Genomic DNA, 24,060 nt, shown 5'->3' on the forward strand with positions numbered 1-24,060 from the left:
GCACGGTAGCAACAATTAATTCAATGAAAGACTGTGCTGGAAAGTCAAGCCCAGACGCTGGTGTTGCCAAGCTGTGAGGTTGACTCCATGACTTAAACCTGACCTCCTTATAATGACACACAATGCAAATTATACAGCTGATAATTACAGGTCACTAAAGCTGTTAATCTTTATAGAGGATAAACAAGTTGTTTCACTGACTTTGCCAGCATTTACTGTACTGAACACACTCATTGCCACACATATTTGGGACACTGCCTGTACAGCAGCGTAGGGATCATGAGTGGTCCTTTATCCTCCAGAAAACACTTCAGTTGAGCTACTTTGACTACTGATTTTTGACTTTGCAGCACAAAGTTTAACAGAGACATTTTGGATTGATTTTCCAAGACTTCTTATATTTTATTTTCAAGGATAGGGAACAACACAAGCAAAAGCGAATTACCTATGTGGGGATCATGCCGTCACCTCGGAAGTACCTGCTTCAGTCAGTCAGGGTACCTGTCGGCGCTGCGGGCAGTCACTGCTGCTCCCCAGCTCCTCCTCAGGGATTCACAGCTCCTGGTCCAACTGCTCACGATTCCTCTGCTCCCATCTCTTTATCACTCCTGTGTCTGAATTCAGGTCACATCTCTTGCAGTGTCCTTCACCTTCCTGGGTAGCCTGAGAGCACAGGAAAGGGCGTCTCTGGTCTCAGCCCTCAAGTCCCACCAAAACTGCTCAGAAAGTCCCTGTTGGCCCCAAGCAGAAGCAGAAGGTGACCTGCACAGTTGTGACAGAGAAAAAAAGCACCTTTGTAAATGAGTCTCTTGCATTAAAGCCTGCAGTACCTGTTCCTTTCTGAGACCTTCCAATCCAAGGACACATATGAGTGACGATTTATAATTCCACACGATCAAAACCAAACAGAGACGGAAGGCAAGAAAACTCACCTCTGTAGGACACCACTAGAACCATCCACCTGTACCGTTCTAGCTCCTTAACAAGCGTTCATCTTGGTACAAAGCCAATTGCTTCACTGAAGTCCAAGTCTGCTGTAAGAAAGCATCACCTGTATCAAACAAACTTGTAATCTCATTCAGAAATAAAAGCGGTTCCAGGTGACACAGCTGAAACTGCTACACTACAGCGGAGTTCAGACTAAGCGTTAACTCATGTTTCGTTCTCCTGATGTGTTTTAACTACTTTCAAAACATCCAGGTTTGAGATCTGAAGTCAGCGCAACAATGATACAGACAGAAGATGTGCAAGCTGGTCCCAAGGAACATACACATGCAAAACAGAGAATAAACTGATTAAAACAAATTTTATTTAACAATTATATTAAGAATACAGACTAAGTTATCACACAATGAAACTTCCCTTTGTAAAATACAGGAGAGTCATCTAAAATAAATACAAAAGGTAATAACATTCATTAGATTAATGCACAGTAAATTCACTTTCAATAACCCAACAAAATGCATAGCATCTTAAAAAAACACTTTCCAACTGCATAAAAGGTTTCTCTCACGTTTGTATGATGGCATTCAAAACTGTCGCTGTTTAGAAAGAATTTCACAATAAATGACCGTAACATCCAAACTGTTTGGTTTCCCTGTGTTGAATGAATTGAGCAGCACCTTACTGAGCTTTTTAATTAACAGAGGAACACCCCCCTACCTGCAGCGCTGCTGGTCTATGGCTCAGAACAGCTAACTGACACCGCTCGGCTGCCCCGCTGCCGGGACACCCCTTCTGTTCGTCAAGGCTGGAGGCTGAGGTAATGCTTAAACGCAGACACCTGCTTCAGGAGGGGGACTCCCCCGGCAAGGGCCTGCAGGGCCCAGGGCAGCTCTGCAGCGTGCCCGGCCCCATCGCACGAGGGCACTGCTGGGGGACGTGGCCGTGCCGCGGGGCTGGGGCTCTGGGCGCCCTCGCCAGGCGCTCAGTCCGCCAGCAACGCTCCCTTGCCGTGAGGCGGGCACAGCAGGAGTTTTACTTTCTTCTTATTTTAAAAACACAGCCAAGCCGAGCGTCATAGGCACCATTTCACGCAGCCATCTGTGCCGTGTGCGGTTTGAAAGATGGCGAGGCAGGGCCACAGCAGGCCGGCCCCGGCGCACCAGCACGGCGTGGCACAGGCGGGACGGGCGGCAGGGCCGCGTGCGCCCCGTCCGGGGAGCCGCCGCCGCGCCTGCTCCGTGGGACAGCCGCCGGTGCGTGGGCAAGGCCTGGGGCGGACGGGCCCACGCGATGTGGGGTGAGGGCGAATGTGGGCCTAGCCAGCTGAGGAGGGCGCCGCGTCCCGACCTCCCTCGGCTGAGGAGATTTTCAGGGCCACAAGGAACAGCAGGCGCCCAGGCTCCTGGACGCGCTCCCTCGCCACCAGCATCCACCTTGCAGTGCCGTGCCCAGTCAGCACTTCCTACAGGCTCTGAGGTCGCAGGTTCGGTTTGAGGAGTTCAGGAAACCAGCAGGGGCACGGGGCGGGTGTGAAACCCAACAAGCCCAAAGTTACAAACTACTAACAACGTCCTACCACACAGAAGGCTCACAAGGGATCCTTTCCTACAAACACTGAGGGCAATCTCAGTGACAGTCAAAGGAACAAAGTCTGACAAAGTTTATTCCTATACAACTACAGCTACGAGATGCTCCCACAGGAAGACATCTGCTAAGTCAGTCCACACTTGAATTTTACCACAAAGTTCACGCTTTACATTACTTTCTGCACTAACTTCTTGCCTTTCCATAATTAACACGTTAGACATCGCCGTCTGTCCTGGACGGTCCACGAGTCATCTTGGTACGCTCTTTGCTGTGGGAAATCCAGGAGGCAGCACGTCACTACTAACTCACATCGGAAGGTATATTTTACAGCAAGTAAACCCCTCACTGCTGCTCTTCTGTCTCTGTTGCAGAGATATGGATCTGCTGGATAATTTGGCAAACTAATCTCTGCATCAGCCACAAGATTAAGCTACCTGGTGTCCAGTTTTGCTCTAGAAATAGAAAGAAGGTAGCCAAACACATTTGGTAAAGCTCTGCAAATCCACTTCTGTTGCTTCCCACTGACACATCCCCGCCCCTTATGCCCCAGAAGGCTTCTCCACAGACATACATCAATATCAGGCTGCCTGAATATTTACTGCCCGGACCAGTGGTGGCACACTTGCCTATTCGACAGGGAGGGCGGAAGATGCAGAGGGATGCTTGTGCTGGCTCTGGCACATTGCTGTGAGGATGCAAGGACCAGCCTTGCAGTGAGTTACTGAGAGTACAAAAGTTACAGAACAGCAAATAGAACCTGCCTGTAGAAATGCTGATCTGATGCCCACGATATGTGGAATTCAGAGGTGCAGCAGGAAAGCTTACTAGAATCGGTGGACTGAGAAGGTAAAATCAGTCACCCTGTGCTGTGTGTCTCATGGTGCTTCTGAGTATTGACTCTGAGCCCTCTCACTTTGGAGATGTCCACAGTTTTCTAGCCTCTGGTTAGTATGTCTGAGAGCACAACTGGCTTTCAGCAGCTGTAGCTCTTTACTCAAAACATCTCTACTGCACTCATACAGACAGAACTGCAGTTGTACTGTTCATGCTTTCAATAACAGCTATCTTTGAAGTGCCATGGTGCAAAACCCCGCTGTAAAGACCAAATTTATCTTCCAAGTTTCTTTGCAGATGCATCCCTGAAGTAGTTTTGCTAGGCCAGTGTAAGAGAAGAGACAGTGAGAACCAACTATACAAATATATCCCGAAGATTTCTTAGATGCTTGTCCCAGCTGGATGTCCTGGCAGCATTTTGAGCCATCCAGTGTTTCTTGTAGGTCACTGAAGAGAAAGCTGAACTTACTATCGCTAAGAAGACCGAGCAAGTGCAACTGTTGCTATAAATACTAAAGCATCAGTTTTATCTCCAGATGCTCTAAGCTAAATCTCATGGGAAGGGACTCAAAGCTATGTGCCCATTTTCCCAAGACATACGTAGGAAGTGCTCGCCTGGATGCTGAGCTTGGCAGCTACCAAAGCTGCTCCTCACTGTGGCACAGTCAGTCCTGCCTTCAGCACAGGAAGACGCGGATGGAGGAGGTGCTCCTTGTAGCTGTCTCCCTATCTCCTGGCAGCAAAAACTGCCCCTGGAGCTCTGCAGACTCTGCACTGGCAGCTTAGCACTAGCCTTGCAGCCCTTGCTTGCCCACCATCAGTAACGGGGAAGGTCAGCTGTCTGCAACTCCGTCGTCCCAAAGCTATGAGGAATGCACTGCTGCAGTCAGCTTCGACCTACCTGCAGTGTCCACTAAAGGAGAAGCTATAAGTGGATGCCACAGAAAACTACAGAACAAATTACAAGCAGAAAAACAGAACGACAAAAGATGGATGAGATGGGCATACTACTACAGCGTAGAGTGGATTTGAACTTCAAGTGAACCTGAGCCGAATGACCAGGCTGCCATGGTATGTTCATTTGTTGATGTCGGCATCATCAATCTAGCCTTTGTGAAGCTTGGCAGTGAGGTCTGGCTTTGCTTTCCTGCAGGATAAATAAGAACTAAAAATGGTGCTGCAACCTTCAAGTAAATGAGCACTTCCAGGGGGTCAACCAAACCTTCAGTTGATGCAAATGACATAGCTTTAACTCTTTTGACCAAATTATGACACACCTGCAACCAAATCTGCCTATGCTTTCAAATCGCACAGCCTTGCTTTACAGAGGCAGTTTTAGAAAATTATCACCTGATTAGAAGAAGTTGAAGCAAGTAACTGGAGTCAGGCTATCCTGAATGTTAAGGTATATTGTGCTCATTATCCTAGAGATATGGTATGGTGCCTTAAAACCAGAAATGAATCTTTGGACAAGAAATATTTTACATATGTACAAATAAAAAATACAAGCCGACAGTACAAAACCTACTGTTAGTTACCATTCTGTCCAACTACAAAATACAAGATCAACCAAAAGCAGTGCAAAGCAGGTCAGGGCATACATGTGGCCCAGACCGAGAGCGGCAATACTGTTATTTGTTACTATGGCAATTGCGTTTCAATAGGGTTAGGTAATCAGTATTTTACAATACAAAAAGTTGTACATTTGAACACTTAAAAATTGCCATTTTGCTGCCATGATGTAGTTTTGTTCTACAGCAGAGACTTGAAAAAGCAGCACAGAGTCAGATGGGCATTCCTAAATAACTCATTACAGCAACTGAGTTCTCCAAGACATGCATTTGACTCAGAAGTGAGCTAAGGTCACTGATCACAAGGAGGCTGAGGTCGGGTTTAATGCATCAACTCTCATCCTGCGCTACGCCAGACTTCAGTGCTTCCTTCCACGAGTGCAAAGGGGAACAGGCACATCTCTTCTGTTTTAGCAGCTCGCGGGGCAAAAATGAGGAAACTGTCCAAAGTAACAGACAGGTGACAGCATCTGCCTTGTCAGCAGGGCCACAGCTCAGCAGGCAGCCGCAGCAAGGGGTCAGCGTGACATTGCAGGGGTCTTGCTGGCTTGCCGTCAGCATCCAGCCCAGAAGGACACATGGGACGTTTGTCACTCGAGGCCCTGCCAGACACACGGACACCCTGTGCAAAGCAAAGGTGCTTCACCTCAGAGACCGCAGTGCCGCTCGTGATCTCTGTGCTCCTCCCCCTTGCCAGCAACTGGGGATAGGGCCCAAAGCAGGTCTGAGCAAGTGACCCCGGCTCCAAGAGCCTACAGCACAAACGAAGACCACAGTCTGGGGTTGAACCTGGCCACGGCAGAGTTGCTGCATGCCCAGACCTCAGCGGAGGCCAATGAAGTGTCTGCCACGGCTCGGTGCTGCCTGCTCAGCGACGTGCGTGGGGCGACGAGAGCAAAGCAGCCAGCTTGGGCAGGAGGTCTGGAGTTTGCTGTTAACCGGCTGTTATCTTTTACTCTTTCTCAGGGCTCGCTGCTGAGCATTCCCGATTGTCTGTGAGCTCACAGCTTGCTGTTCACAGGGCTTCGTTACAGTCTGTTGTTTTTGTGACTGTCCTGCAGCAGGGTACATGGAAATAGAAGCAACCGAGAGACTGCCAGTCAGGCTCTGAGTAACGTACTCACGTGGAGACTTGTCCGCAGCAGCGTACAAGGGCGAGGGCAGCTGCCGAAGGGTTGCACAGTCCAAATGCGTGGAGCAACGTGTGCGGGAGGAGGCGGTGCAGCGCAGGGTGGGTGGCGATGGCTGGACGAGCAGAGCTCTGCTGGCAGGGCCCCTAGCGCCGCATCCCGCTCAGTAGTATGCACGCACACGGCTGCTCCGGCGCCGGCGGCCCCCTCAGGACGGCGGGACCGGCGGGCACCTGGTGGGGCTGGGCGGCAGGCGGGCCGCCGCGCTCTGCTCCGTCCTGAAGCTGTAGTCGTACTGCGGAAGAAACGAGACAGGGAACGGTGGGGCACCTGCCTGGCAGCACCCCCCAGCCCGTGCCCCGCACGGGGTGAATGCGACGAGCAGAAAAAACCGGCAGGACGGCCCCGGCAAAGGCATCGGCTGCAGCCGCATCCCCCCGCGCCGGGTCGAGGCCGTGCCTGCAGAGCCTGCCCGTCGCAGGGAGAGTCTGCTCCCCTCCCTCAAACCCTGCGCTACCGGGAACGCGACCGCGCTGCTCCTCCCCACGAGGCAGCCGGCCAGAGCCCGGCGCGGGCCTCGCCTGCCCCGCGGTGCCGGCCGCCGTCGGGCGGGCGAGGCGAGCGAGCCCCGACCCCCGCGCGGCCGCAGCGCAGCCCACGGCGCCTCGGCTCCGCCCCGCTCTCGGCGGGGCCGGGCCGGGCCTGGCTCCGCACCTGCGGGACGCGGCCCGCGCACGCGGCGCCCGGCGGACACCGGCAGCGGGGCCCCGCGGCGGAGCCGGAGCCGGAGCCGGAGCCGCCGCCGCCGCCCGACGGGCGCCGCAGCACCGCCACCTGCCGGCCGCCGCCCGACGGCCGCGGGGCCGCCCCCGGGGCGCCGGCCCGGGCCCGGCTCCTCCGCCCGCCGCGGGCTCGGCGCTCCCCGGCCGCGCGGTGCCGGCCCCCGGCGGCCACGGGCGGGGCAGGGCGGGCGAGGCCCCGGCGGCCGGGACCCGGCCCCAGGCCCCCCCGCAGCACCGCCCGCCGCGCGGCGGGGCCGTGCAGCGAGGCGCCGCGGCACTAGGGGGTGCTCGGCGACCGGCTGCGGGGGCACCTGAAGCCGGCGAGCGCCTCGCCGCGCTCCCCGCCCGCAGCCGGCGCGCGGGGAGGAGGAACCGGGAACTGTCGGTGGCTCGGCAACCGGGGGCTGGGCGCCGCCGAAAGCGCGCGGAGCCCCCGTTTTGGAGGAACTACGCAAAGCACGCGTGTGGCGCCCGCGTCGCGTCCTCCAGCTGAAGCTGTGCGGGGAGGTCGTGTCAAGAAGTCGTTCTTTTTCAAGACCGCCTTGTAATTGGCAAACGTGACTTCATTAATTTCACCTCAATGTCATGATGTCACAGCCAGCAGCACCAGCCCCAAGCTAAATAAGCACTAAGCATCATTTTTCAACACGCAAACACATAAAGATGTCAGCTCAAACTGTTTACTAATTAACACTTAAAAAGACACAAATTAGATATGCGTGGCTAAGAGCAATTATAATCAAGACGAATTTCTCTAGTCATTTGGGAACTGAAAAAAATGCCTAATTGCTGGAACCAATGTTTTAAAAACTGAAATCATGCCAGTTAGCAAATATGTTCATTTAAAGAACATTTCATGTGACTACACTCTGGAGAATTGACTACAAACACGAGAACAAGGAAAAAGATTTCTGTATAAAATTAAAATTTTAAGCTCTTTTAGATTTACCACTTCTTCATTAAATATATTTGCAAAGAACAGCCTACGAAAACTTGTAGCAATTAAGTGGTTAAATGAACTGCCTTCCTTGTCAGTTTAAAAAGAATAATTAATATTAGATGCTCGCTTTACTAATTAGATCCTCTCCAGACTTTTAGCTCAACGCCAAGCTGAAGTGAAGGCTCGGTGCTCTCTGCCAACATCCCGTGAGCAGGGCAGGCCCGCGGCAGCCTGCCCGCGCTGCTGACGGCCACGCGCTGCGGCACGACCTGCTGCTGCGGCTGCGCCCAGCCCCGCTGCCCACGCCTGCACCGCTCCCATCAGGCAGGGACCATCGCGCCTGCCTGGACGCTGACACGGGCAGTCTCCCTGCCCGGGACACGAGGACCAGCAAGCACGGTCCCCCTGCAGCCCTGCAAGGAGAGGCTGCTGCAGGGGCTTCTGCTCCTCTCTGCCCTGCGTCCACCGACATGGCCTTGGGCGAACTCAGCTTAAAACCTTCTCCGCCCTCTGCTCCCGCTGGGCTTCACCGCTTCATACATCCCCCTAGCGCACGGCCGTGCAGTTACCGTGCCTGGTGCAAAGAGATGCGGCCTGAGCGCGCCGTCACTTCAGCTGCAGGCTGGGTGTGCGGTACAGGATTTGCACCCTATTTTCATTGATTTTCCTGAAAGAGTGGGGTCCTTTCATTTGGCTCACTTCACAGCTTGGAGGATGGGTGCATACATCTGCAAATGTGGCGACAGAGAACAATAACTCTTGGAATTCTTTGGGAATATTTTTGAATGGCATCTAGCTCCAGGGAAAACGTTCTTGCTGCTCTGGAAATCCAGAAGATTTGTTGTAATGGTGCTATTGCTTGCAAGGGAAATAAAACCATGCGGAAATTCACAATATTTATATGCGCAGCTATCTATGTGCAGACAAGATGCTTCATCAAGGAATACAGGCTGCATAATTATACTTTTCATTACTCCGAAACACACACAGCCTGTAATGGAACAGGAGGGTGTGGGGAGAACCAGCAGGTATCAGCCACTCTTCCCACAGCCACACCAGTGTGGCCAGTAGCGGTCCCCACACTCTGCAGGCCCGCGAGAGGCTCAGGAGAGGGCTGCAGGCAGCACGCTGAGCTGCCCAGACCTCTCCATGCTTGGCAGTACGGAGAGGGCAGCAGCAGGAAATCTAACGCCACTGCGCTTCCCCTCTAGCAAAAGGCACCTGCAGCTGACTGCTGGCGAGAGGGGAACAGGAGGCAGAAGGGCTCGGGGCCGTCAGCCCTGAGCAGCTGTTCCCCGAGCACTGGGCTCCACGTGCTCAGGACACGCTGGGGCTGCCCAAGCACACCGTGGCGGTCCCCAGCAGGACAGCAGGCGTGCCACATGGCAGGACCGCAGCGCCCGAGGCAGCTGGGTGCTTCTGCCAGCGATTTCCACACTTGGGCAGCATGTTCAGAGTCACCACCACACCGCTCCGCTGTGCTGACGGATGCCTGAAAAGCTCTGGCAAACAGCCACCTTCTTTTCTTACTCAGGCAAAATTTCAAGGCAGGAAGAGGAGACAGATTTTGTGACTTGCCGGTCAGAAGTGGTGTCCCTCAGGGGTGGGTCTTGGGTCCGGTGCTCTTCAACATCTTTATCAATGACACAGACGACGGAATCGAGTGCACCCTCAGCAAGTCCGCAGATGACACCAAGCTGAGCGGTGCAGTCGATACAGCAGAGGGAAGCGATGGCATCCAGAGGGACCCGGGCAGGCTGGAGAAGTGGGCCCATGAGAACCTCATGAGGTTCAACAAGGCCAAGTGCAAGGTGTTGCACTTGGGCTGGGGCAATCCCAGGTATTTGTATAGACTGGGAGAAGAAGAACTTGAGAGCAGCCCTGCGGCGAAGGACTTGGGGGTCCTGCTGGATGAGAAGACGGACATGAGCCAGCAGTGCGCGCTTGCAGCCCAGAAGGCCAGCTATGTCCTGGGCTACATTAAGAAAGGGGTGGCCAGCAGGGAGAGGGAGGGGATTGTCCCCCTCTGCTCTGCTCTTGTGAGACCCCACCTGGAGCACTGCGTGCAGGCCTGGGGCCCCCAGCACAAGAAGGATGTGGGGCTCTTGGAACAGGTCCAGAGGAGGGCCACTAAGATGATCAGAGGGCTGGAGCACCTCTCCTATGCAGAAAGGTTGAGGGAATTGGGCTGGTTTAGCTTGGAGAAGAGAAGGCTCCGGGGAGACCTCATTGCGGCCTTCCAGTACTTGAAGGGAGGGTATAAACAGGAGGGGGAACGCCTGCTTATGTGTGTTGGTAGCGATAGGACAAGGGGGAATGGTTTTAAACTAAGACGGGAGATTTAGGTTAGAAATTAGGAGGAAGTTTTTCACTCAGAGTGGTGAGGCACTGGAACAGGTTGCCCAGAGAGGCTGTGGATGCCCCATCCCTGGAGGCATTCAAGGCCAGGCTGGATGCGGCTCTGGGCAGCCTGCTCTAGCGGTTGGCAACCCTGCCCAGAGCAGGGGGGTTGAAACTAGCTGATCTTTAAGGTCCTTTTCAACCCAGGCCATTCCGTGATTCTGATTTAGGAAACTGGACCCACAACTGGAACCAAAGCGCAGAGAAGCCAAGAAGAGTCTGGAAGTACTGCTATCCTACCTTCTTACTCTTTGCCTTTAACCCTGCTGGCCTGCACAAGAGACATCTGTGACCAAGGATGCTCAAAGAAACAAATGCTGCTGAGAATCTTCCTCCTGGTCTTAGACATGCACCTGAGAAGCAGCTCTTGCAGAGCAGGTGGCTCCTCAGCACCATGCAGCCCAAGTCATGCATGTGCCAAAATGCTCCCTCGGGAACACAGTCTCAGTTTGGTTCCTGCCTGTTCCCTAACCTCCCGAAAGACCCACATTCCCTAAAAATGCCAGTTGTTTTTCCTGGTAGCAAGTTACCTTCAGATCCTAACTGAAAAATTATGATGTAGTTTACTTTATACTACTTAGCTGACTTCATTTGCTTCCTGACACAAACAGCACCTTGCTTGTAACAAACACGTTTTGTTAGTAAAAGAGAAAGAAAGGTTAAATAAGAGAGACATCTGGAATTAAATGGAGGCCAGCAGACTTTGCCACTAGATTCAACATCTAACACTTCTTTACCTGGCACAAATCACACAGGTCTCTAATTCTGTACTTACTGTTTGACTCAGCACTGACTTCACCTACCAGCAGTGACTTGGGAAGGACAAGACCTTTTCCACAGGGGGGAAAAACTTACAAGTAAATGAACACAGATCTCATGACACTTCTTAGTGCATGGCTGGGTACTTACCTCCTTTTCGATTTCTGCAAGGGTTTTGATTGTGATGCCCAAAAGATCAACTGGCTGCATCTGGTGGGAAAAAAAATAAAAAAGAAACAGAAATGCCAATTTTTGTTGCTGTTGTTGTTTTGATTTTGGTTTTGTTTAAAGTCAGCAAATACTCTATCACCAGAGATTTAGAGGCACCATCTGTAAATGCATGCATAATCCTATTTCTCAGTGCACCACAAGAGAGAAGCAGCAGAAGGCGGTTTAGGGATAACAGCTCTAATGCCTTTCTCCCTAAATGGGGACAGCTGACACTCATCACAGTGTCACTTTAAACAGGTAAATCTTTAGCCTTCTCCCTGCCATGGGACAGTTGTTACTGGAACATGCTTTGTAATACCCCATGGATTTTGTATGGCCACAGCACGCAGGTGTGAGTGGCACCGGCTGTGGAAAACCTCGATCATATTGACCATATGGTGGCAATGGTGTCTAAAGGATCTGAAGGAAGATTAGCATGACCTAATCTTTCTGCATTTGTCCTCGCAGCAGGGGCCTCCAGCTTTCTAGGAATAATGTCCCATAAACAACCCTTGCAGAAAGCAATGGTTGTGAAAAACCACATCCAGCTGCACACACAGCTTGTGTCAGTGAGAAAAAGAATGCATGAAGCAGGAGTATGATGTGAAAAATCAGACACAATTGACGGTTCTGTGGTTGCTGTAACAGCATAATGTAGATTATTTTAAAGAGATATTGTTTTAGGGATTGGATGGATTAGAGAACCGGTAATGGGATGCAGAGCCTTTGAGCTCTGCATCACCAACTTAAGATAGTGCTAGGCCAGTGATGCCCAAAAGTAATTCTGAACTGGTACTGGGGTGGGTGCCCGTTGTGAGGCGCAAGGCTGCCCTGCCCAGGATGTCGGTGTCACCGGCTGCAGTCGCTGCCGTGCTCAGAGCTGAGCGGGCAGGATGCGGCACCGTGCCCTGCCGCTGGGCAGCTCCCGGGCATGCTGGGCAGGACCCTACTCTGCAAGGGGAATTCACTCAGAAACATGCTCTATGTGAAAATAACCAAGCATGTTTTGCTGCTGCAATTGAGATGCCTGGGCTTAAATAATCTCTTAAACCAGAGGGCAACAGCAACGCTAAAATCATTTTTCTATCCCCGTTTCTGTTCCCTGGCACCCTGCAGAGGTCCAGCTGCGGTGTCATCAGGATGCAGGCACCTCCTTAAACTTTCCAGGCTGGAATCGGTGAACAGGACGGCTCAGCCTCCCGCAGAACTGGGTTTCTGCCAGCGTAGCCATGGCAGCCCCGCTGCGGGGCACCACAGCCACCGGCGCTCCACGTGCAGGATCACCGGCGTTCCTTCAGAGCCGGCAGCTCTGAAGGATTTAGGCGATGCCAGTCGCACTTGGTGCGAGCAGAGAAAACAGGGGCGTCCCGCCTTGTCGGTGCTCCCCAGGCAGTTGTCCAGAGACACTCCTGCCACCAAGGGCCTTTTGGGCACTGCATCTAGCAGCAAGGCGGGTGGGAAAGGGGAACCCTGCCTCGGCCGTGGTGCACGCGGACCAACCCGCTAGGGACCACAGCGCTTGTGCTCAGGCACCTTGTGTGCTGCAGCCAAGCAAGGGCAGCGCAGCCTGGGCCCCGCTCGGAGGCGCCCTGCCCTGCTCCTGGCTCTGCTCCCACGGGGCGCGCAGCACGCCGGGGGGAGCCTCGCGGCCGCCTGCAGAGCAGCAGCTGGGCGGCAGCGCCAGCAAGCACTGTGCTGTTCCTGCTGCCTTCAGCTTCTGGGGTGCAAAAAGTCAACCTGTACGGTTGACTGTACTATGCTGTCTCCGCAACAGGTTAAATTTAGGAGACCTGAGTATTTGCAGCTTTCTTTAAAATCTAGACTAGGAAATTAAAAGTGTTTCCAGTGCACAGCAGGTCAAATCACCACTCCTATTTTTAATGGCATTAAACCCTCACCTCCTGGGAGAATTCAGTTTCAGAAAAGATCTGGCAAAAGCTGCTCCCACCCTACAGGAAAGTATTCTGAAGTGCAACCATGGGTCATCTCAAGCACAAGGCATGTATTAGATCATACAGAAGAAAAGGTCCCAGAAGCTGGTAATTTGTGTCAATGCTATGTGATCGCTCTCCATGAAAAGACGAATTGCAGACATGGGAAGAAGAATGAAGGTAACTCACCCCTTCAGGAGCACAGGCAAACTTCTCTGAAATCATAAAAGGTACTCCATCCATCGCTGTAAGGGACAAAGCAAGCGAAAACGTCACATTTCCAGCTCACTTCTGACATGCAGCTCCACACATTCACAACAACATATCAAGTGTACATGGCATTGACATTTGATTGATACCTCATAGAAGTTATTGCCAATCTTTTCTCCCTCTAATCTCCCAGTGTTTTCTCTGTTCAAGACAGCTGGGTTAGTTCCTACCAAGTCAGGAATTCGATAAACCCTACCTACTCTACCCACATATAATTTCATGGTCTCGGTTTTGAGTCTGCTTCCAACTTGGTCCTGCTGCCAAAAAAGGACAGCATTTGAAACTGAAAACAAAAACTAACAGTTTAAAAGGACAGACATCTATTTATCTCTACCACACAGAACGACCTGAGCTAACTTGGTGTCCTAACCAGAGGAAAAGGAAAGTACCTGGTTCAGATAACTTTCACGTTTCCAAATACAAAGCAGTAGGTAGGCACTGCTGGGCAGAACCAAAGCAAGCACCTCCCCATACCTGGCTGCCACCACTGGAAATTCAACAGCAAGCAATGGAGCTTGAACAAAATGCAAACCACATCTGGAGGACAGAAACCAGTGAAGTAGCTGGGGAGACACAAGGACATGTCACCATGCTAGGCACTCTCTGTAGCACCACCATAACGATGTTAAGAGGATTTTTTCTATTTATAATGTCGTATATTATTCTTAGATATTGCAACAATGTTCAGTGTTTTTGTCTTGTTATCACCACCTCGGAAACTTCACAGAAATCCTCCCACAGGACATGTCAGTACAAGTGAACCACTTATTTTTAAAGCATGTATCTCTACAATTTCCACACAAGACTGAGAAGGGCACATTTCTAAGGCAGAGTGCAGCCCCAGATACACATGCTTTATTTCAGTTACACCTTTAAGTCTTTAAATTTCTGCTCTTAAAGAAATAAAAACTTCAAACTGGAGCAAGTTTAACCCCTGAAATGCCCTCAAGTAATCCTCAAATAGGGTTTTCTTTCACAGAGTGTGTGCACGAACCCTGCATTTCCCTACTTGCTGTTTCCCAGCTGCCACCAGCACCAGTGAGTTACCACGTTAGTGTTTTAATAATGGCTATTTAAGAATACTTAGCATTTTACACTCACTTTGTGTATTTTCAACTTAAAAAACACAAAAAATCCACTCCACTGGAATAATTTCATTATCAAAGGTGCTATGTGGCAGCTGCAGCGTTACATGAAACAAAAGAAAACAGATGAAAAGCAGCATCACAAAATCCAGGAAGTTTTGAACCTGAAAGACCATCTGCATTTGTTATCCCGACAGAAACCTGCTTTGATCAGTCACACGCCAGCTTTTGTAAAGTAATTTAAGGAATAAGCCATGGTGCGTTTGCATGTTCCCCTCTTGCCACCCCCGTAGCACTGCCTCCACCGGTCCCAAACACTTCAGTCCTGACAGAGCTCAGAACTGCAGAGCAAGGCAGCAGATGAAAGCAGGGTGTGCCAAGGGCTCAGCAGCACAATTAGCACTCTCCTAAACAAACGAGCTTCAACAGAGCTGTAATTAAGCAGGCCTGTAATTAAGTATATGCCCTTTATCATAACGATCATGCTTAAAAATGGCATGATGCATGGAAGTGTGTTATTAATGCTGCAATCCCAAAGCGTGGGGAGCGTGCATCGAGCTGGCGTATCGGGCCTGTCACTAGGCTGCTTGTAAAATACATTAAAGGGAAGAATCGGAAAACAACAAGCTCATTCAACAGTTCCTTCCACAGCCAGGCACTGGAGACAAGAGGATTTAAATACCCACCAACTGGGGAAACTTTACACAAATACGCTACCAGGCTGTCCTTGCAGGCTGCACCACCAGCCCCGTGCTACGCCAGGCAGTGGGGGCAGCCTCCTCCCTGCGGCTGCAGCCCCCGCGTCACGGCCAGGCTGGGTGCAGTGGCGGTACTGGTGCAGCTGGTGAGGGCGGCTTCAGCGTGGAGCATGCTGGAGGCAGACGGCTCTGCCGGGGGCACTGAAGCACGCGGGCAGCGGCAGCTCCTACTGCCTCAGTGCTCGGGGGCTGAACTATGGCCCAGGCCGAAGTAGGTGCTTCAAAGGACATCCCCCCATTCCCCACGCCTCACCCTCAAAGGTGCTGAGTGGGGTCTTATTAACGCTTGGCGCAGGAAGAAAGAGATTCAAAATTACTGTTACCAAAGTAACACATTTACAACTTCAAGGATGAGGCACCTGACCTCCTTTTAGCCATATAAATCCAAATCCAAGAAGATTAATAAATGCAGTGACAATTAGTTCCACCAAAACGCTGAACTGGTATCTGTTAACGTCTCTGTCACACTACGCCTCTCCTCAGGTTTGGAGAGTGCTTGGCATGGGTCCTACGCGAAGCACTAATCTGAACAAAAACCATCTGCGGGAGAGGAGCGCTCTCAGCAGCGGTGCTGCCGGGGAGCGCTGGTGCTGCGCGCGGGGCTCGCGTTCTCCTGACACAGCCAGGCTGCAGCACCGCGGTCTCCCAGCGGTTAGAGCACAGAGCGCACGGTGGCAGAGCACGTTCCATCGCTGCCGGTGCAGCAGCGGTGCCCAGCCCTGGCAGACATCCTCTCCACGCACAGGACCACCTCTCCACGCCCCTCAGGTGGAGTACAGCCACACGGCACGAGCAGCGACACCGCAGCGATGGGGCTGCATATGTGCGAGCACACGCCATGCATCCAGCGCGCCGTCACCCCACAAAGAGGGAAACACCCCGCTCCAGGGAGCAGCCCCCAGGGCTGAGCACCCCCACCGGCAGGCAGGTGCCATAGGAGAGCTCCCCCCGCTGCACCATGATCTGCCGGGGGTGTCCAGCGCCAGGGCCTGGGTGCGAGCGCCGTCGCTCGCTCCCAACGCACACCACGAGGCAGCGTACAACTGCACTTTACAGCAGACAGTTAATTTCATAATAAAGTTAAATGAGACCGGAACTGTAGGAGGCTTTTAATTCCATGTCTCTTGTTCTGATGTTGTGCTGTAAATAAACAGCAGCAGCAGCCTGTGATTCCTTTCTTTTTCTCCTCCCCGCCCCACACCTCTCTCCACTGTTTTTCAGACGCTCCTGGCAGTCTCTGATGAGAGAAATACTGCACTGAGATGCTGCCCGGTGTTAATGTTTTCACATCAAAACTGACCAGCTACGCTTTGGTCTGGAGCTACAATTCTAGTTTTAGTCTGGCCAAGAGCTGTGCAACGCTTCTTAGTGCCCGCTGGTGCCTCTTTCAGGATGAGCAGCCAGTAACAGAAGGGGATAAGAGGAACTGGTGCTAACAAATGATAAAGTAAAACTCTCTTTCCAAAGGCAAAACGTACTGATTCAGAACAAAAGAGGTGGGTGAAGTCCCCTTTTTGCAGCATTACTGCAAGTAGCATTACTCATACCACCACGTAAGCTCATGTAATAACCCATACAGGTTTTGACATTTTTAAAAGGTTGTAACTTTGAAATGTTTTTAAAGATCTATAAATTGCCTTGCTCCTGTCACTTAAAAGCCTCTTTACACAGGTAGACATAGATTTTCTTGCCCTTTGTTGCTTTTCCACAGTTTTCAGGCTTTGCCCATCTGGCCCCCTCTGAGTTCCCACCTCACGCCCGCCTGCGAGCCTGACCAGGCGCTGTGCACAGCTGCCGCTTCCATAAGCCAGGACAACAGCATGGGACACACCTCGCTTCAAAGGATTCTGACTCTTCTCATGCCTTACTGGCCACCTTTGCTGTATTTTGGGTCCAGAGAGCGCCGCCTGCCCTGGCGGGGTGCCCTCGGGCCACCACTGCCTATCCTGCCTGCAGGAACGGCAGCCAGCGGCTCCCACCCCCTGACCCTGGCAGCTCCCTGCCCATTTTAACTTGTACAACAGGCAGAGAAAAGGTCTAACTAATTATCAGCATCAGGGGCCCATGGGAGAGACGCCAAGGCCAGGGCTGCACCGGGGCTGGCAGCACAGCAGGGGCGAGCACAGCCAGGGCCTGAGCAGCGGCCGCTGCCACGGGGCGCCTGCAGCCCGCACCTCCGGGCGCACGAGGGAGGTGACGGAGGCGAAGGCGCACGGCCCCTCGCCGCTGAGGCTTCGAGAGGAGCTGCAGCGGGGCAGAGCCCCGGCCACGCGCCTCCTGCCACCTCCCTGGCACGCAAGGGCTGCGTGGCCAAGAGCAGCCGGAGGGCCTGGCAGAAAGCTCCGCACCGCTCCCCTCACCGCGGCCGCAGGGCTCGGCCGTGGGCACCCCCAGCACGGGGCCGCGGCCGGGCAGAGCTGCGCTGCGGAGGGCTGGCAGTCCCGGGAGGAGCAGCTTCTCCCCTCCACGTAATTACAGCTACAGCATCTGCAACGGATTAGGGAGGTGCCTCCACCGCTCGCTCTCCAAATGGAAAAAAATAAAAAGGGAGTTCAGACAGAAAAATGTTTCCAGTGGCTGTTTATTGTCTCTCAGGGAGGAACAGCTCCTCCCTGAGGGTTAGAACCAATTAGCTCATTCACTGGAATTAGATAAGAGTCAAAAGGAGCCGACTGCCAGAACTGCACTCCTGCAATCCAGCCGTGGAGGGGAGCATCTCCCTGCGAAGCCCTGACCGAGCTGAGGGGAGACTGGGCTGGTGGCACCACGCAGGACCGCAGGAAAGCACGTCCAGCTTCTGCCTGGTTGCTGCTACTTCATCATAATTTACTAAGACTTATTATCAGCCTTTAAAGGGCATGCCACAAAACTAGGCTCTATAAATACAACTTGTTAGCTCACTTAGAAATTCGCTCTTTAATATGAAGAAGTACTGTCACCCTCCTCTAAGCGTACGATAGATGCTGCCTTCTGTGCTGCAGACTCCAACTAAATCTCAGTTGTCAAATTAGTAATTCATCTTTCTAGAATAACTATATTTTTAGCAAAGCTACCAGATTTAAATAATCAGACCTGCCAATGCTACCCTAATTTAAACATGCTGACGAACTTTCACAGGCAGCATCAGTTAACATAATGAGTTTCTGGATGACAAAGAACTTCAGACTGTAGTTCTCTACACTACCCAGTGTAATAAGCACTTGTTCTTTTCTACAATGTACACATAAAAGAGGAATCTAAATAATAATTGCTGTAATTATCTTGAAAAATATGTGGTGATTAATGGTGATTATGAAAATCTGTATAATTGTTCATTGAAATCTCCAGTGATCAGATGCTTTCTTGAAACAGCCATTAATGAAGAACCTAAGAACACAAAAAGCATCAAAACTCAAGCCAAGCTCCTGACCATTTTAAGTGAGGATACGATTTCACACACACACGCGGCTCAGTTTTAACCCCTCCTGTGAACTCTCCACGAGAGGTTTTAAGATGCCCACGATGTTATGCACATGTCACTGCAGTTCAAAGCACGAAGTTCAACCTGTTATTTATGCAAATAATTAATTACTCTTGTATCCAACTAGCAGTTTGTCATGACACATTAATGACTTGATAGACTTCTATGAACTAGTGAACACAGGACAGCAGAGCGCTTTTATCGTCATTTAATTTAAAAACGATCCTGTGTGAAATTATCTAGTCGTGAGTGATGGAAGCATAAAGAACAGACTCAGCAAAGCTTCTTTTGGATCATTGCTTTATTAATGGTAACGTCAGGGAAATGAAAAATGCTAACATTGTCATATTTAGCTCCTGGGTATAGATGAATAGCTGCCTCAGTGCTTGGCGGGTTCAGTTTGCACACTGCAGTGAGCGCTAATTCTTCACACCACTATTGTGGGGATACACAGCCATAGGAAAGTTTATATACCTCAACTCCCAAGGAAATAACAGCTGTTTCTGCATTTAAATTCTCACCATACGCTTTTATAGCTTTGGATTTCTTTATTGCTTTTTCTGCATGGCCTTTTACACTCAAATTTTCAACCTCTGATATTAAAAATATTTAAGTAAGTCCCTCGCAAAACATTTTCCTACATTACTACGAAAATTAAAACATTGATAACACCCCCCTCCCCCCCCCAAAAAAACGAAAACCCCCACAACACGAGATGTACTACTGCCACTTTTAAATTTTAAATCATCTTAGATTTTAGAAATAGCTTTCTGTAATACCGCACAAGCCTTCAGATTTTCCCCAGACCTCAAACACTGTTTCAGTGTTTACGTTTTACCACAATGGATATCTCATAGAACAGCCTACAGTAATACCATAAAAACAGCAAAGCTCACCTGCTTAGAGAAACTTAATTTTCAGCTACGTGACACTATAGGAAATAATATCTTCACTGCTTTCATCAGGAACTTGGAAACGTACAACAATTAGGGCAGGCTGAGCACAGACTGCTGGTGCTCCAGCGATCAGAGCGGGCAGCTATGTGCACAAGCCAAGAGAAAGCACCGATGAATTGGATGAACACGGGAACACCACGCTCCCAGGGCAATGCTGGAAGGTTTTGCTCTCCCTTTCCACAGAGCCCAGCCTGGTGAGGGCAGCACAGCACCCGGGCAGCCCACCCTCTTCCAACAGAACTTGCGCATGCACAGGAGACCGCAGCCCCTGCGCCATCCTGTCCTGCACGCCAAGAACAAGAGACAATTCTGGCAACCGAGGGCAATACGTTATGCATGGTCAGGGAGTGACTCGGCTGGGGGGAATGGGGTGGGCAGGCCCTGCTCTCCTGAGGGACCTGTGCCTGGTGCGTGGAGGAGGCAGGGCACAGGGCAGTACTGCCAGTACCCCAGCAGAGCGCTCGGTGCCCTTCATCCCCTACGAAGCGCGCACGGCTCTGGCACCGCAGCGAGAGCTTGGGCGTGCCGCAGCCATTACACTCGCACGTGGAGGACTGCAGGACACCGACATCAGACACCGAAGGAATGTTACGTGATCTCAGTGCAGAGGAAAGTCATTCACAAGTGCAGAAAAAAACCTTTTACAACAGCCTGCAACGCGTCAAGAAGAAGATGCAAGCTTTTCAAAATAAACCACTCTTTTCATAATGTACAGCTAAGCCTCCTACTTCTGTATTTCTGTACACAGTAATTTAAATAGCAGCCTGAATAGTAAACATGTGTGTGTGCTCTGTGCTACTGTGCACCGAGTCCCAGATGGAACACCACCACTCTGCATTTCCAAATCACTAATGATAGCAAAATCTCAGGGGGAAAACAAAAGCAAACTCTCCCTGCGAGCTCTTGCCAAATCCTCAGCAATCAGAACGCCTGCGATTGCCACAGGCTGCGCTCCTCAGATTCAGACACCGCCCCCCCAAATGCACACTTATTTGTTTAATGAAGTGCCCACATATCAAGCAATTGACCACTGTTTCTTCTGGCTCGCGTCCAGCTCCTCTGCAGCCTACCAGGAGCAGCCCCACAATAAGCAACTTCTCAGGCACGAGCAGGGGACGCGTAGTTGCTCCCCACCCCAGAGTCTGCCACGACGTGACAAATCCGCGGCAGCCTGACAGCGTCTCCAAGACATATTGTAGTTTACGTTGTCGCTCGGGCTTGCCATCTGTGCCGCCGCTGCAGAGGCTGCTGTCGCTGGCTGTGCCGAGAGGATCGGCAGGTTGGCTGGCCCCACACAGCCCCTCGTTAGTCAAGTGTGCTGATGAGAGGAGACCAGGGCAGTCTCCAGGCAAGCTCCACTCCAGCGAGCGCTGCCGCGGCACAACGCGGGGCGCGCAGGGGGCTCTGCCCTGACGCCCGGACCTGCCGGTGCCGCCCCCAGCCACGACCCCACTGGGCTCAGCCCGACGGGCCAAGGCCTCCGCGCTCATCCTGCTGCACCGGAGCGAGGCGCTCTGCCCCGCAGCCCGCCGTGCTGACGGGCGCCAACGCTGCCCAGCCGGAGGCACCTCGTGGCCCGCAGCCGTACCCAGCCGGCCACGGCAGCCCGAGCGGCGCTCGCAGGGCCTCCGCGGGCGCTGCAGACAGCGGGCTGCGCGGGCAGGGCGCCGAGCGACAGGCGCAGCCGCTCGGGGCTCCGCTGGTGCCTCCCGGGAAGGCAGCGCCGTGCAGCCGGGCCCTGCCTAGCGCTGCCTCCCTGACCGCGGAGAGGAGTCTCAGCAATGGGAACAGTTACAGCTTTTCTGTTCATCTTGAAATGACACTGATTGAAAAAACAGACCTGGATTAAATTTTCATTTTTGCTAATTTGATTGTCAGCCTTGATTTTCTCTATTTCCTGCACAGCTCATGACACAACATAATTAGTTCTTTACTGCTAGATCAAGCCATGAAAACACTTGAGAAAATACTCCTGGTTTTGATTATTTTCCTTTTTTTTTTTTTTTTTTTAAATAAAGTTAAGGTTAAGTACTGCACGGTAATAGCTAAATAGTACCTTGGTACCGCGGCTATATCAGCACCAGAGAACATGGATAGACTTCAAACAAGCTCTTCAAATTGCAAGTGTTTAGGAGCTCTTGATTTTATTATTTTTTAATAAAATGTCTCCTTTGAAGTCTCTGCACTATACTAAACTTCAAAGATCACACCTAAGCATGTGCTGCTTCCAAGCAACAACCCTTAATTAATTAGACCAGAGCAGATACAAAACAGGGTACTTGTGCTGGGCTGCGGAGGAATTTAAGCAGGTCTCACATAAGGACAGCGACCCTCTCGAACAGCAGCACCGAACCAGAGGTATTCCTCCAGCCTCTGCACGCAGGTCTTTGTGCTGAAGAGAAACACAGACATTTTTCAATTACTTTCAGCTCTAACTGTAACGATAGACAGACTCCGTGGAAGTCATTAAACTTGTAATGTCTGTCTGCAGTGGAGACGCAGGCATACAGAACTCAGGCTTGAGCAAACAGTTGCAAAAAGCATCGCAGGAAGCACCCACAATAGCTGCAGTGTTCCCCGGCAGGCAGCTGTAAATTTCTCCCTCTTGATGAGAGAAACATCCTGCTCAGTAATGGCTGCTTCCTTCCAGCACTTGGTTTTTTTTTTCGCTTCACTAATTTTCAGTACCACAGGTTAGAACCAGGGCATATTACAGAAACACACTTCATTTTGTTACAGTATCTGGCCCTGGAAGCTTTAATTCTCCTTTGCTGAGACACCCACGGAGGTGGGAGGTTGTCACCGTGCGAGGATCTTCTGGATCCCCCTGCTCGAAAACCCCTCTGTGCACAGGGGCCAGGTCCCGTGGGGCCAGAGGCACTCGCAGGGGGAGCTGCGATCCTGCTCAGCACCAGCACCCCGCAACCTCGAGCTGTGCAACCAGTACATGTCCCACGGGGCTCCCTGTGTGATACAGGTACGCAGCACCTTCTCTCTCTACACAGTTTTCTTTTAAAGGTGTTTTTATTTTTTTGTTTGTTTTGAACATACATGCAGCTTTTTGCTCCCAGCGAGGGCAGGGGAAAGGCACTGGATGAGCTGTCACGTAAAAGGCATGCTTTCCATACAGAGGCATCCCCAAATGTGAACGGAGAGCAGAAAGGAATCACGAGCATGCTACAAAGGAAGGTGGTGGGACTTGCATCTCCTTGCCCAGTAGCCCACTACTGCCATCATCACGGAACGCTTGCTTCCTCCTGAAATCACCGACTTTTGCTCCAGGGACAATACTTCTCCAGCCAAAGCAGCCTTGTCAGGGAGCTGATGCCTTCAATGCAGGAGGGGATGCCAGCACGGCGCGGGCAATGCCTGCGCTGCACGAGGGAACGCTCAGCTGCCAGAAGCCGTAACGTGGACAAGGCCGGGGAGCTGAGAGGGCTGGGCAGCGTCTTCGTGCCCCCGCTATCTCACAACACACCCCGCACCACCAGCTCTTCTGGAGGAGGAGAGGTCTCAGCACCACTGCGGGGCGAGCCAGGATCTGGAGCTCCTAATGTAATTTACTTTAAGTGCTCAGAGCCATTAGTGGAGCCACATATTTCTATCAGGTAAATTTCATTTGCATATGCAAATTATATCTAAATACATTGCACCATTAATATGATCACTAATTACATAATAATAGTCGCCAATCTCCACACAGATCAAACTTACAGTTTTGTAGCTATTAAGGAAATTGTGCTTTGTAATTAAGATAATCCTCATTTCCAGATGCTAATTAACTATATAATAATTAGCTTCTTTTGCTAATGCAAATTAAGTATTTTCATCCTTACTGGTAAAAGAGTTGCTTATCACTTAAAAAGAGACAACCTAGAAATAATCCCTCCTCCCCTTTAAAGGTGAAAAGGTAACTCCATTTTTATCAGTCTCATTTGTGAATGCAAATTAGCCCTGATTAATCAAGTCACAGACAAACGTGCCCATCTCATAGCACGAGCGGTCGCCTATAGCTTCCCTCCTGCCCTCCCGGGGAGCGGCACACGCTCGGCGCCCACCAGCGGGCCCCGCGCAGGCGCAGCAGCCCCCGGCAGCGCCCGGCAGGTCCCCAGCGGCGCTCAGCGGGCGCGGGGCCGGGGCCAGCCCGGGCGGAGGGGTGCCCGCAGCGCCGTGCCGAGCCCCCCAGCCCCGGACGGCGGCGAAGGCGAACTGGCACGCCTGGCGGTGACTGATGAGGTCTACCTGCGCGGGAACAGACGGCTGACAGCCAGCAAGGCCTTCTTGGCAGGATTCAACTTGGGCTGCGATGCATTCATCATCTGCTAAACCAATCCACCAGCTCCACACCACCATTTGTCATTAATTATGCTAATCAGCAAACCATTACTCTCTGATGACACCACAGCACTTATTAGCTAGTTATGGCTTTTCAAAAGCACAGC

At 51.7% G+C, this 24,060-nt stretch overlaps 1 protein-coding gene across 9 annotated transcripts in view; it reads right to left on the minus strand.

Moving 5' to 3' along the window:
• Positions 1–1,287: 1,287 nt before the first annotated feature.
• MVB12B (multivesicular body subunit 12B) overlaps positions 1,288–24,060 on the minus strand; it is a 66,671-nt gene continuing 43,898 nt past the window's right edge. For 4 of the 9 annotated variants that reach the window (XM_080562517.1, XM_080562515.1, XM_080562514.1 and 1 more), the window contains 4 exons: positions 13,279–13,334; positions 11,099–11,158; positions 9,841–9,950; positions 7,138–9,696 (listed from right to left, as the gene is read on the minus strand). In XM_080562517.1, coding sequence (XP_080418643.1) covers positions 9,387–9,696; positions 9,841–9,950; positions 11,099–11,158; positions 13,279–13,334 — 536 coding nt within the window. In that variant the 3' untranslated portion in view covers positions 7,138–9,386. Of the gene's footprint in view, positions 6,363–7,137; positions 9,697–9,840; positions 9,951–11,098; positions 11,159–13,278; positions 13,335–24,060 lie in introns of those variants that run through there. The other 5 variants (XM_080562521.1, XM_080562520.1, XM_080562522.1 and 2 more) reach the window with 2 other exon arrangements.

This window comes from Anser brachyrhynchus, assembly GCF_964034855.1.
Source record: "Anser brachyrhynchus genome assembly, chromosome: 19".
Taxonomy (NCBI): Eukaryota; Metazoa; Chordata; class Aves; order Anseriformes; family Anatidae; genus Anser; species Anser brachyrhynchus.